This window comes from Balaenoptera acutorostrata, chromosome 3 (assembly GCF_949987535.1).
Source record: "Balaenoptera acutorostrata chromosome 3, mBalAcu1.1, whole genome shotgun sequence".
In the NCBI taxonomy this organism is placed as follows: Eukaryota; Metazoa; Chordata; class Mammalia; order Artiodactyla; family Balaenopteridae; genus Balaenoptera; species Balaenoptera acutorostrata.
Window position 1 is genome coordinate 20,477,757 of NC_080066.1, and position 15,131 is coordinate 20,492,887.

Below are 15,131 nucleotides of genomic sequence, written 5' to 3' on the forward strand. Positions count from 1 at the left end.
CATTTTCACATCTATTTGATGTCAGTACTAACATGGAGGCAAAAGAAAAGCAGCATATACCTCTGTTGGATGCAAGAATAACTCTCATCCAGTAGAAAGGATCTGCAGAATCTGATGACATGATTCCAAATAGTGGTATCTATAAGATTACATAAAATATTTTATAAAAATGTATTATATAAATTAAGTTTGAACTTAATTTATAATGCATTCACTTAATATTTGCAATAGTTAAAAACAAAACACTACTTCTCATGTTCAATAACAAAACAAGCATACCTTAAAAGTAAAGTTCTTAAATGAAAATAAAAACAATGGGAATCATTACCTACAACATTTCACTAGTAAATATTCCTATCAGTATGGAGATTTGTTGCACAACAATGTGAATATATGTAACACTACTGAACTGCACACTTAAAAATGGTTAAGTTGATAAATTTTATGTTTTTGCAATGAAAGAAAATGCTCCTATCAGTACAGGATATATCTACCACATCACAGAATAATCTTGGAAAGCTATGGGTACTAGTGACAGCCACGGCCATACTCCAAATGTAAGACTGAAGATGAGATATACAGTAGAATACTATGCAGCCATTAAAAATTACACTATGGGGCTTCCCTGGTGGCGCAGTGGTTGAGAATCTGCCTGCTAATGCAGGGGACACGGGTTCGAGCCCTGGTCTGGGAAGATCCCACATGCCACGGAGCAGCTGGGCCCGTGAGCCACAATTGCTGAGCCTGCGCGTCTGGAGCCTGTGCCCCGTGACGGGAGGGGCCGCGATAGAGAAAGGCCCGCGCACCGCGATGAAGAGCGGTCCCCGCACCGCGATGAAGAGTGGCCCCCGCTTGCCGCAACTGGAGAAAGCCCTTGCACGAACCGAAGACCCAACACAGCCAAAAATAAATAAATAAATAAATAAATAAATAAGAAAATCCTTTAAAAAAAAAAAAAAAAAAAAATTACACTATGAAGCTTGTAACAGTATGAGGATGTGCTTATGTTGTAATATTAAGTATAAAACAATGGTTCTCAAACTGGGGCAACTTTGCCCCCCCAGGGGACATCTGGCAATATAGGAAGACACTTTTGGTTGTCCCAATTTGAGGGGGGTGCTACTGGCATTAGTGGGTAGAGGTCAGAGATGCTGAACATCCTACAATGTATGGGACAGTCCCCCACCGCAAAGAATTATCCAGCCTAAACTTCAGTGCCATTGTTGAGAAAACCTAGTATAAAAAGAATGGTATGAAATTGTATAAATAAAGTAAAAGATCAACATTGTAAAAATATGCATAGAAGAAAAAACTAGGTGTAAATATTTTTTAAAATCTTGAACAGTGATTATTCACAGGTGATGGGATTATTGTTGATTTTTTTTTTCTTTATTCTTTTCAGCATTTATCATATTTTCTATAATGAACACATAATACTTTTTAATCATAAAAAAAAAAACCTTAACTTCAGAATGCTTCCTATTATACGACCCATGTTTAGAACACAGCACTTGGCCATAACCCCTCCCTCACCATGTGGGAGAAAAATACACTTCCAATTTCAAAAACCTTCCCTATATGAAGTTGATTTAAAAAAAAAAAAAAAGTTCCAAAAGATGCTGCCAGCAATCTTAAACAGGTCATCTGGTCAACCTAAACCTCTTTGGACATCTGAATATATTAGCTGGGTTAGCAAAAGAAAGAAGCACAATATTTTGTGTGCACCCTATAGATGCAAACACTCTTCAGCTAATGTGAGAGATGGGGAGAAAGGAAGTTATTGAATAAAAACCAATTAACACTACAGGATAGTCCATATCACAATATTCCCTAAGTGGGGGAGAGACCAATCAATCAAATTACTTTCCTTAATTGAGTCTTGTAGAGATAGCCATTACCTCCATGATTAGATGCTTTGCAGGGTAACAAACAAGAAAGTCAGCCAACCATCCCTAAGTAATGGTATTCCCTCCGTTCCCATAGTCAACAGGATTAAACTCAGTGTCTAACTTTACTCCTCTTAGTAAATTCCATAGTTACAGGACCACGTCCAACAAGCACAGCAACAGGAGCTATTTTCTAGGACTCTCAAAGTTGCAGAGGTTCAGGCTTTGCCCTATATTACATAAAATAATCAGTTTCAACTTCACAAAATACAGTATACACTTCAGAGAAACAAGCATTTCATGCTTGAATGGAAACCCTGAACCAATCAGATGGACAAATAGAAAATTAGTAGTAGGGATCTCCAAAGGCAGTGGGCACTGAAACCAAGCAAGATATTTCTGAGCTAAAATGGCAAGCCGTGATCAAGTTACAGAATTTCCCTCCCCAATACATAAGAAAACACATTTTTCAAAACATGTAAAATAGTAAAAGAATTTTAAAATCTAAAGGAAAAAAATCTATAAAGCAGCCAAACAAGACAAAGAATCATAAACTTGATGGTCATGGGCGGGGAGAAAACAACAGACAATTGAGGAATAGGGACTCAGCATGAAAACTGCTCCAACCATCACAAAGGGAAGGCCACAGAATCCCCAGAATCCCCACAACACTCCAAATCTGGAGAAGAGCGGGCTGCACAGATATCCTAATCTTTCCTGCCTCCTTTGGCAGCTGAGAGGAAATGGATGAGAGAAGCCAGGAACGGGGCTTTCCCTGGTGCAATTGACAATTCCAGGGCTACACTGAATCAGGAACTGGGGAGCGATCTGAGGTCAGCAATGGAATAAAGCCCTCCTCAGTCAGGTGGTGAGGACCCTCACAAGACACATAACAAAAGTCTAGCAAGAGAGCAGAGCCCAGGTGGCATTTATGGCACTTCTCTCAGCTGGTCTCACCTCCCACCATTCCCTCAAGCTAAAAAAACACTATGGAGAACACGAGACCCAAACCCTTCAACCGTGGCTGGGAGGGGAAAACTGGCTCTCTCTGTTTGAGATTCAGTGGAAAGAGAATCAAGAAATCACCAGCCCTGGGCCAAACTGGCTAAGCGTGAGAAAGACAAAAAGGTACAGCTTGACAACCATGTAAACACATTACAGAAAAAAAAATAATGAAGTAACATAAAATGCATAAATTAATTTATGGCATGAAACAGTCATGAGAAATGTCACACTTTAAGAAATGTAACTCAAGTTATGTTTTCTTCTTCTTGGGTTTTCTTGGGTTCCAGCTGCAAAGCTGCAAATATTTACTATCGGGCCCTTTACAGAAAAAATGTTTGCAGACCCTTGGATTAGAAGATTCAATATTGTTAAGATGGTAATGCTCTCTAAATTGACCTATATATTCAAAGCAATAAAAATCATAAGGGCTTCCCTGGTGGCGCAGTGGTTGAGAATCTGCCTGCCAATGCAGGGGACACGGGTTCGAGCCCTGGCCTGGGAGGATCCTACATGCCGCGGAGCAACTGGGCCCGTGAGCCACAATCGCTGAGCCTGCGCGTCTGGAGCCTGTGCTCCGCAACAGGAGAGGCCACGATGGTGAGAGGCCCGCGCACCGCGATGAAGAGTGGCCCCCACTTGCCACAACTAGAGAAAGCCCTCGCACAGAAACGAAGACCCAACACAGCCAAAAATAAATAAATAAATAAATAAACCCAAAAGTAAAAAAAAAAAAAAGTGTTTAAAAAAAAAAAAAAAATCATAATGCCAGGAGGCTTTCTTAAAGAAAATGACAAGCTGATTCTAAAATTCAGATGGAAATATGAGTGACCTAGAATAGACAAAATCATTTTGAAAAGAACAAAGTTGGATGACTTTTACAACCTAATTACAGGACTCAGTTTAAAGCTACATTAATCAAAAGAGTTATGGTTTACCATAACGATGGAATATCATCAATGGAACAGAACTGAGAGTACAAAAATAGATCCACGCTTATATGGCTAACTGATTTTCAACAAAGATGCCAAAGTAATTCAATGGAGAAATGAGAGCCTTTTCAACAACTGGTTATGCATATAGAAAAAAATGAACCCTAACCTTACCTCACACCATACACAAAAATTAACTTGGAGTAGATCATAGACCAAAACATACAAGCTAAAACTGTAAAATATTTAGAAGAATACAGGAGAAAATCTTCACAACCTTAAAATAGGCAAACATTTCTTAGATAGGAAACAAAAACCATGAGCAATCAAAGAGAAAGATAAAATGAACTTCATCGAAATTAAAAACTTCTGCTCTTCAAAAGATATTGTTAAGAAAATGAAAAGGCAAGCCATAGACTATGAGAAAATATTCACAATACATATATCTCATGAAGGACTTGTATCCAGAAAATATTTTAAAATGCATATAATTCACCAATCAGACAAAAATGCAATTTTTTTTAATGGGCAAAATATTTGGGGAAAAAACACTTTACAAAAGATAAATACCCAATAAGCATATGAGAAAGCTGCTCAATATCATTTACCAGGGAAATACAAGTTAAAACCTCACCATGGAGAAAAGAGAACCTTCCTACACTTTGATGGAAATGGAAAACAGGAGGGTCCTTAAAAAACTAAAAATAGAGCTACCATAAAATCCAGCAATCTCACTCCTAGGTATATGACCAGAGAAAACTCTAATTCAAAAAGATACATGCACCCCAAGGTTGACAGCAGCATGATTTACAACAGCCAATACATGGAAGCAACCTAAGTGTCCATCAGCAGGCAATTGATTTAAGGTGTGTGTGTGTGTGTGTGTGTGTGTGTGTGTGTGTGTGTGTGTGTGTGTGTGTGTGTGTGTGTGTGTGTGTGTGTGTGTACGTACAATGGAATATTACTCAGCCATAAAAAAGAATGGAATATTGGCATTTGCAGCAACATGAATAGACCTAGACAATATTACACTTAGTGAATTAAGTCAGAGAAAGACAAATATCATTTATATGTGGAATCTAAAAAATAACATAAATGAATCTATAAACAAAACAGAAACAGACTAACAGACATAGAAAATAAACTTTATGGTTACCAAAGAGAGAGGGGGGAGGGATAAATTAGAAGTACGGGATTAACAGATACAAACTGCTATACATAAAATAGATAAGCAACAAGGATTTACTGTATAGCACAGGAAGCTATATTCAATATCTTATAATAACCTATAATAGAAAATAATTTGAAAAAAAATATATATATATAACTGAATCACTTTGCTGTACACCTGAAACTAACACAATATTATAAATCAACTATACTTCAATCAAAATAAAAACAAAAAAACCTCATCCATTAGAATGGCTAATATTAAAATGCTGAACAATACCAAGAATAAACACCGATGCAGAGCAACCAGAACTCCTATACGGCACGGCTGATGGGACCACTTGGAAAAGAGTTAGTTTCTCACAAAGTTGAACATACATTTACCATAAACCTTAGCAATTCTACTCATAGGTATTCACCCAAGAGAAATGAAAACAAATATCCACAGAAAGTCTTGTACGGGAATGTTCATAGCAACTTTGTTATAGCCAAAATCTGGAAACAACCCGAATGTCCAACAACAGGTGACAAGATGAACAAACTGTGATACAATCAACATGGATACAATCAACACAATGGATGAATCTCAAAAAGCTGATGAAGAAGTTAGACACTGTATCACTCCATTTACATGAAATTCTAGAAAAGACAAATCAAATTATAGAAATAGCAGATCAGTGGTTGCCTGAGAATGGGGTGAGGTGGGAATTGACTAAGAAAGAGTACAAGAAACATTCTGGAGTAACAGAAATGTTCTATACCCACTGAGGTAGTAGGTATGTAGATGTATACATTTGTCAAAATTCTTTAAAATGTACACTTAAAAATGAGTATATTTTGCTGTACATAAATTATACCTTTAAAAAGTTGATTTTTTTTTTTTTGATGGAGGGGAGGGGAATTTCCAAGATGTTAAAACAAGATGGTAGGAATATGGATGATTCTTCTTTTTTTCTACTTGTCTGTATTTTTCAAAAGTTCACTCTCCCTGACCAAGCAAAAGAATTTTCAACAAAGTATAATAGTAAAATATTTTAATGATCAAATAGTTTCACTTTTCAAAAAAATATATTTCGCTTTTCCCCAGATTATGGACTTTATTTGTTCTACTCCTTCCTCATGTAATTTTTTTAAACTTTCTTATATGTATATTGGTACTTTTCAAACCCTCAAAGAACTTTACTTAAATTATCTAATTTAATCCTCACAATACAATAACCCTGTGACACGGGCAGGTCACATTTTATCCTCATTTTATGAACTTAATCTCTGTAAAATTTTACTAAAAAGCATCATTGAACTTTATTAATTTATAAACACAGAATATCCCTAGGATTCTAGAATTTGGCTTTTGGGGATTTTTTAATTAATACATACTATTTACAACATGATTAAAAGCAAACAAAGTGGAAAAAATTTGCCCTATACATGTCAAATATTTAACACTTTTATATATAAAAACCTGTCATAAATCAATTTCAAAAAAAATCTCAAGAAAAAAATAGGTAAAGATCATTAACTGAAAAGTAAGGGGGGGCTTCCCTGGTGGCGCAGTGGTTGAGAGTCTGCCTGCTAATGCAGGGGACACGGGTTCGAGCCCTGGTCTGGGAGGATCCCACATGCCGCGGAGCGGCTGGGCCTGTGAGCCACAATTACTGAGCCTGCGCGTCTGGAGCCTGTGCCCCGCAACGGGAGGGGCCGCAATAGTGAAAAGGCCCGCGCACCGCGATGAAGAGCGGTCCCCGCACCGCGATGAAGAGTGGCCCCCACTTGCCACAGCTAGGGAAGGCCCTCGCACGAACCGAAGGCCCAACACAGCCAAAAATAAATAAATAGATAAATAAATAAAGTAGCTATAAAAAAAAAATTAAAAAAAAAAAAAAAAAAAGAAAAGTAAGGGGAAAGAAGAAAATATGTTCAAACCCACTAGTAAACCAAAAGAAATACACAGTAGAAGAAGATAACCATTTTCACTATCAACTCAGATTAATGATGAGTTGATTAATGATGATGCTCCTATTTACAAAAGCAATCTAAATGTCCATTGACAGATGAATGGATAAAGATGTGGTGTGTGTGTGTGTGTGTATATATTATATACACACACACACATATATGAACATATACATACACATATATATACTATGGAATATTACCCAGCCATAAAAAAGAATGAAATGATGCCATCTGCAGCGACATGGATGGACACAGAGATTATCATACTAAGTGAAGTAAGTCAGAAAGAGAAAGACAAATACCATATGATATCGCTTATATGTGGAATCTAAAATATAACACAAATGAACTTATTTATGAAACAGAAACAGACTCACAGATATAGAGAACAGACCTGTGGTTGCCAAGGGCGGGGGGAGAGGATGGATTGGGAGGTTGGGGTTAGCAGATACAAACTATTATATACATAATGGATAAACAACAAGGTCCTACTGTATAGCACAGGGAACTATATTCAGTATCCTGTAATAAACCATACTGGAAAAGAATATGAAAAAAAAAAATGTATATGTACAATGAATCACTTTGCCGTACACCAGAAACTAAGATAACATTGTAAATCAACTACACTTCAATAAAAAATAATTTTTAAAAAATGATGATGCTCAAAATAATTCAGTATATTTACTATTTGAACTAAAATAAGTTTCTCAAATTCTAACCAACCAAGACCTTAGAATAACAGTACAGACATTTGTTTAATGTTTGGTTACATACCTGACAACATACTAAGAAGATGAAGAGAGTTATAGCAGTCCATAGTACCTTCTCTCTAAACTGGATCTGTGCAAGAAAACAAAGAATGATCAGTCAAAACTAAGAAATAGCAAACATAAAGAAAACTCCGTATTAAAGCTTAACCAGCATTCCCCATCATGACATGCTCCTATTATTTACTCTTAAAATACTCTCGCCCTAGTTAGTAGCAGCTAAAGCAAACAGCTAAACTTCTCAAACATCTTTCTTTACTTTTTCGAGAATTAAGTACAACTTAAATACAGGCTGGCCTCAAGGCAGTGTACCACATTAATTGAGACTGAAAAGGATGAAAAGACACAGATCTAATATGCACACATTTCAGTTAACACTGTATTGAGCAAAGCTAGGACTGCCTGTAATATTATTCTGTGAATGTTTCATAGAATATGAAAAGCTAAAGTTTCTTGGGATGCCTTACATGTAACTGGAACAACTATTTTTATAACCTCAAAGCAATAAAAAAAGAAATATACTTCTAAATAAAACAGTGAGTTTAACAGAAGTCTTACTTAGCTCTTTTTAGTCCCTATTCTGGTTAGTTCCACGCGAAATTGAACATACAGTAAAAGAGGAATGTCTGGGAACTGACCAGTTTGGGATTAACAATATTTCTGGAATTGAAATGCCTCAGTTCCAAAAGCGTACAATGATGGAAGAACAATTAGATGTGGTCAATATCTTCCGAATGCGTTTCTGTGATTTTTTTCTTTGCATTGAACGAATCAAGAAATGGGAGGTATATACCTGCACAGTTGCAATCCATTTATGTGAAACAGTTGTACTCATCAAAACTGACCCAACAGACTGGGTCATTCCTAGTGCGGTAGACCACAATGGACAGGAGAATACTATATCTTATAACACACAGACCAAAGAAACACTTGGTTTGGAAACGTTACAACTTAAAGAACAGTCATTTTTGAAACCATGAGATAAACTAGATTTAAAAGGTCTACACTAGTTTTATTCACTTTGTGCCTCTTGCAAGGAGAAGGAACAGGTAATATTTTTCCAATTACAACCAGAAAAAGGTTGGGGAAAATAAATCAATCTAGATAGTTTAACAGAATAAGTCATTTAGCTACCCTCTATATTACTAAAATATTATACTTACTTTCCTTTCAGGTTTCTGAATTTCTGGTAGAACTGCACAGAAAGGTTTGATAACTTCTAAAAATTTGACTGTTAAAAAATAAAAAAAGAATAAATGTCCCTATTACAAAGTTTTTAAAAAGAGGTGTATCTTTTCACAGAATCAAATACAAATGTTTTCTTTTAATGGCAATCCATCCCACCCACACCCCCCAAAATGAATTAATCATAATGCTCTCCATTTCAAATACATAAGGGAAGAGAAATAATTCACAGGACAAAGGAGCCCAAAAGGTTTAAGGGCTGGTCAGCAGAAGCAAAGTAATACAAGTATCCTTGTACCACAATGTTGCTTCCTCATGCTTGAATCCCACCCCTTCTACATATACAGAAAAGGAATAATTCAGTGAGCACCACTACATCAAAAAGAGCAAATGCAGTCTACTCACAAGACCATGCATTACAGAAGGAAATAGGACATATCAGAGAAGGAAAGTACAACAGGAAATGGGCTGTAACTGCAGAACTGACTTAATTTGGGACTGAAAAATGCTGAAATGCATAAATGAGAAAGATCACGGAACAACCTTCTATAGGTAGGTTTTCAAAGTACTGTATACAATCTCTACTTCATTTCACTAAGTCGCTATTCATTGCTTGGTCGCTCTCCCACAAAAGGATCTCAAAGTACTTGTGTATGTACAATCATCAGCCCAGAGAATGACAACTACATTTCATTAGAAAGTACTGTTTTCCCAGACAACTCGTAATATTGAAAAGATAAACCAAGGTTCTTTAAGGATAGGCACTCTCTTCTGGCACGGCTTAAGTCAAAGTCCTGCCAAAGAACTGAAGGATGAAGATGATAATCTCTCAGTCTCTGCCAGCGTCTATAATGTACAGAAACACAAAAAGCCACAACTAGGTGTTAGTTATGATCATCTTCCCTTACGAACACTGGATTCTGTATATATGAACATCAGGATATTATTTTTAAACTGACATGGGTAATTACACTTCAGCAGTTAGCCAAAAGTTGAACACACTGTATTTTTTTTCTTTTTTTTTTTAATTTATTTTATTGAAGTATAGCTGATCGGACTATACTATCTTTTTATAAAACCTCTCAAAATGATGGCAGCCACTGATGTTTGACAGAATTCAGAAATTCTCATGGGCAGATGTTTGTTACCCAAGTACCATTTCAGACGATCTGGAAAGCAAATCTGAATTATGAAAGTGTTCATCTCTAATGTAAAACCAATGTCAATCACATCGGGAAACTTCCTAGAATCCCTTTACCCCTTCTCCTTCCCACTTCCACCCAAGCTACCCTCCCTGATCTCTTGGCTTACGATCATCTGTGTTGGAGTATTCATGTAAAAAGCAATACTTTTTTGTCTGCCACTTGTCTATTCTTGTGCTGCAGAATTTAACCCATTATACTGCTAATTCAAGACCAAAGGTCTCCTCTACTTCCTTTCCAGCTTCCCCCAAATGTTCACTAGTTAGCAAGCTGGCCAGTGGGTGCACAGCTTGGGTTTGCGGGAATCCATTCATACAACAGTCACCCCAACAGCTATGTAAGTATATCTGCGAAAGTTCCTGGTGTTGAGGGTTTGGGAGAGGGCCCTCAAAAGATCCCCATTATGCAAGGCCTTGTTCCTAAGGCTTATACAACCTGAGACACGCTGAGTTTTCAGTACACGCTACAGAATGACTGAAATGAAAATTTTAAGGAAAACTTTATGCCACCAATCGCCTCCTTTCCTCCCCGAAACTACACGCCATGCATCACTTTTTAAAAAATGAAACAAGTCAGGGACCTTCATTCATCACAACTAACATGCTAAGGAACGGTGATTTGGGACTAAAAATATGAGTTTCCTAAGCTCCTGAAAAATTAAAAGTGGTCCAGGTTTCCCCTGGTTCCCTAACTCCCCGCCCCCAAAACCAATGGCCTCTCCGCGCCGTGCGCCGCTCCTCGCCATCCACCGAGATGCGCAGACCCCGGACCGCCGGGTCCCGGCCCCGCAGCCGGCCCGGGCGAGGCCTCGCACGGCTGGAGGAGCCTCCGCGGAGGCCCCCGGCTCGCGCCCTCCTCAGCGGCCCGGCGAACCCCGCGCCTCCCCGGCCCGCGGGCTAAGCGACCCCGGGCGGTCGCCTGCCCCACCGCCCGCGGCCCGTCGGCGCCCGCGCCCCCGGCGACGGCCTCGCCGCCGCTACTCACTGCCCATGGCGGCGGCTAGAGCGGCCCAGCGGGGCCCTGCGACCTCAGCGCGGCCTTCGCTCGGGTCCCGCTGATCGGGCCTCAGCGCCCGTTCCCGACGCGCTCCGGCCCGCCCCGCGCAGGCTCCGCCCCGGTCCACGTGACCCGCGCGCCCACCCCGCCAGGCCCTGCCAGGCCCCGCCCCCCGACAACAGCCTGGCCGTTGGCCGCCGGCGCAGCTGACGTCCGCCGCGTTGCCATGGCCACCGCCGGCTCTCCCGTGGGCGTCCTCCCGTGGGTGCCGGGAGTTGGGAGCCTCTGTGAGGCCAGGGCCGCCAGGGCCTTTCCGCTCTGAGTACCTCTCCGAGCTCAGTGTCCAGGAAGGGCCGTCTCCTCGACCGCGGCTCCCGGGCGCCCCGCGGGGCAGGTCAGGACCCAGCCAGAGCGGCCGCCCCAGGAGCGCGGTCCGGGGTTCGATCTCCAGGACTGGGGCTGAGACGCCCCCAGAGCCGGCGTGACCCAAACAACCTTTTTATTTTGCTTCCATCTTATTGGAACCACTAGGAAGTTTTCAGAAATTTGTGACTCTTTGTCTATAGTTAATAGCTTCTGAACTCTCCACTAGCTAGTACTTTTTTTTTTTTTTGGCCTCGCGGAGCAGCTTGCGGCATCTTAGTTCCCCCACCAGGGATTGAACCCGCGCCCTCGGCAGTGAAAGCGGGGAGTCCTAACCACTGGACCGCGGGGGAATTCCCTCCACTGTCTACCACTCACGCTCCTTTAGCTTCTCCAAAGTACATCAGGATTTTGTCCCTCTGGACTAGTCTCTTTTGTCTCCTCTTGGACGGCGTAGTGTAAGGGAACGCATGCAGTCCTAGGAATCTAATGGCCGTACATTAGATTCCTAATTCCTAATGTATTAGGCCGTACATTTTAGTCCCTCCTACTTCTTAATGGCTTTGGGCAATTACTTTTTCTGAGCTACATCAGTAAAATAAGGATAATGATAGCCACCGCCTACAGGTGTGAAAACTAAATGAACGAAGAGATTGACACATGCAAGGCCCTCAAATTTATTTTCCTTACTCAAATTTTAAACCCCTGAAATATAACTTCTGCTCTAACAACTGCTGAAACAAGCTATTTCAAAGGACACTTAATGATTTATAATCACCAAATCCAATGATCTGTTCTAATGCTTAGATGTATGTTTAAAAAAGAAGCAAAGTACACAGACACACACACACACAGCCTCCCCTTGACCACACTCTAGCCAGGCTCCTCTGAGCCCTTTCTCCACTGGGCCTTACCTTACCTTTATAGGCCTTTCTCCACTAGGCCTATAAAGAGGTGGAACAAGCACCACACAGTTCCACCCTAGGCTGTCCATAGCCCCCTTAAAATATCTGCCTGGGAAAGCTCAAGGCCGCCAAAAGAATTTACCGTTTCTTCCAGCCAGCACTTGAAGGCAGGATCTCTGGCTCCCAGCCTCTGTGGAAGGATAGGAGCTTAACTTCCATTAGCACCAGTTAACAAACCTGGATGGGTTTCACGTGGACCAAACCTTCCAGCTTTTTTCACTTAATTTTTCACTTTCCTGACTCTACTGAGCCTCCACTCACCGCCCTCTTCCTATCCTCTCACTCTCCTCTTAAAAGGCCAGTCACTTTTGTCCAAATCAAAGTTGGGTTTAATTCACACTGGATTCTTTCCCTAATACAATACATAGTATATTACTGAATAAAATCTGTCCTTAGCACTTTACTGTCCAGCTGTGTTTGTCTTTAAACAAAGTTATGTACATACACATACACGCACATACATATATATATATGGCATATATATATGGCAATTTAGGCTGGGCTTGCATGAGTCTCTGCTCCACTTGGGGTCATCTGCAACAGGTCCAAGGCTGGGGACTTGAATTATCAGAAGGTGCTCTCACTCACAAGTCTGGCATTTGATGCTGGCTGTCAGCTAAGACCTCAGCAGAAGCTGTCAGCTCCAACATCTCCACGTGGCTTCTCCATGTGGCCTGGGCTTCCCCACAACATGGCAGCTGGTTACCAAGGCATGTCCTTGGAAGTGACCCAGCATCACTTTCAGTGCATTGCATTTATAGAGGCAGCCACAAAGTCTTGCTCAACTTCAAGAGGGAAGGGAAATAGACTCCACCTCCAGATGGGGATGTGGTAAGATTCTGGAAGAGCTTGTGGGACACAAAATACGGCTCTGGCCTTTTGGAAAATGCAATCTGCCATAATCATCACTGCACATCCTGTGACTTCATTCTTCTCTCATTCTACTTTGTTTTAGTCATTTTCATACTTGCCTAATCTCCCCTAGTACACCATAAACTTCTGGATAGCAGGGAGGGTCTTATTTAATTTTTGTATCATTTTCAGTTACCTGCAAGTGTTTGACTTAAATACAGTTTTGACACTAGATTGTGAACTAATTTCGTGAATCCTGTCAATGAAGATGAACTAAATTGAAAATCTAATTGACAGAAGGAGAAGAGTGGCCTGTACCTCTCTCTCTTTTTTTTTTCTTTAACTTTTATTTGCATTTATTATTTGCGGCATTTATTCCCGGGCCATAAGTTTTTGTTTCTTCAGTTTCTTCTGGGATATATTTTTCTTCTGGGCAACCTCCTCTTCTGCTTTAGGAACAATCTGTTCTTTTTCAGTAAGGATCATCTCAGTGTGGCAGGGAGAGCTCGTGTATGGGTTGATCCGACCATGAGCTCTGTAAGTCCTGCACCGCATCGTGCGGGCTTTGTTCGCCTGGATTTGCTCAATGACCAGAGAATCTACATCTACGCCCTTAAGATCAGCCTTACTCTCTGCGTTTTTGAGCATGTGCAGTAAAAATTCAGCACTCTTTTTGGGCCACCGACCCTGGGTCCAGCCCCACTCTTTGGCCTGGGCACACCTGCCAACTCCACCTTTGTAACAACAGAATGGCACACATTGCTTCTTTAAAGTGACATCCTTCAGATACTTGGTGGCCTTTCGGATATGCATACCCTTAATGGCCTGGGCAGTTTCACGAGTGTTCTTAAAGTGAACACGAAGAGTTGAACCTCTTGACTTGCATGATTTTGTGGGGTTTTCTGGGTCAAGTGAATAGTGAACCATTTTTAGAGGTCACCTCAGGCCCCTTACCAGAAAAGTTCTCTCTTTACTACCTGTCTCTGGGACAGCTCTCTGGTTCAAGGAAAAGCCTGGGAACAAGCTGGGAATATACCCTAGATAACTTTTGTGAATTCCCTTTCCAAGATTCTTCAGTCTTTCTGCTACTACTTGCCACTCAAGACTTTTCCTTGCATAACCACAAGACGCCACCTAATCTACATCTATCAGGAATATCACTCTATCATGACCTTCCACCTTGTTTTAAGCACATTCAGCAAGACTCTCTCTCTGCACATAAAATACTTTGTCTTCTCAGATTATTAGTCCATTGAGGACGGTGGGCAACCCATTTTCTCTAAATTTCATGTGTTTCTAATGTCCAGAACAATGCCATATATGCAACACGTGTTCAATAAACTATTTATTGAGGAAATACCATTCTACTCCTACAGGATCATTTCTTATCTTTGTTCCATTATAGCTGGTTCTTCATATGAGTCAGAGAAGACACAGGGAAACAACACTAAAGTAGTATACCTTTATTAAAAGTTTGCTAAAATTAACTGATTTTGCAACTGGCCGTGTGGAACTAACAGTCTGCTTTAGATTGTGCTTTATCAGATTTAAATACAAACATGACAGTGAATTACTACTTCCATAGAATAATTTAGGAATTGTCTACTTGTGTAATCGTGTGTTACAAATATTGAGGATTTAAACATTTTGTCCAAATTTTCCAAAAATTTAATAGTTTTAGCCTGAATCCTCTGAGAAGCTGAAAAATGTAAACCAAATATCCAAGTACATCTAAGAGAAATTAGGTAAAGCTTTTGGAACCTCAAGACCCAAGTCTTGATTCTTTCTTTCCTTCTTTCTTTAAATCTAAGTATAGTTGATTTACAATGTTTCAGGTGTACAGCAAAGTGAT

The 15,131-nt window shown here is 40.2% G+C and overlaps 2 protein-coding genes across 2 annotated transcripts in view; both read right to left on the bottom strand.

The window, feature by feature from the left end:
* The window catches only part of SEC61A2 (SEC61 translocon subunit alpha 2), a 28,293-nt gene extending 17,079 nt beyond the window's left edge, over window positions 1–11,214 (bottom strand). Inside the window, exons 1-4 of the mRNA XM_057544070.1 lie at window positions 11,088–11,214; window positions 8,880–8,947; window positions 7,724–7,789; window positions 61–139 (exon numbers count right to left, since the gene is read on the bottom strand). Coding sequence (XP_057400053.1) covers window positions 61–139; window positions 7,724–7,789; window positions 8,880–8,947; window positions 11,088–11,094 — 220 coding nt within the window. The 5' untranslated portion in view covers window positions 11,095–11,214. The remainder of the gene's footprint in view (window positions 1–60; window positions 140–7,723; window positions 7,790–8,879; window positions 8,948–11,087) is intronic.
* A 2,437-nt stretch (window positions 11,215–13,651) lies between these two features.
* On the bottom strand, window positions 13,652–14,206 carry LOC103015994 (60S ribosomal protein L17-like). Its single transcript, XM_057544033.1, has one exon. The coding sequence runs from the start codon at window positions 14,204–14,206 to the stop codon at window positions 13,652–13,654; it is 555 nt and encodes a 184-aa protein (XP_057400016.1).
* Between the last annotated feature and the right edge of the window lie 925 nt (window positions 14,207–15,131).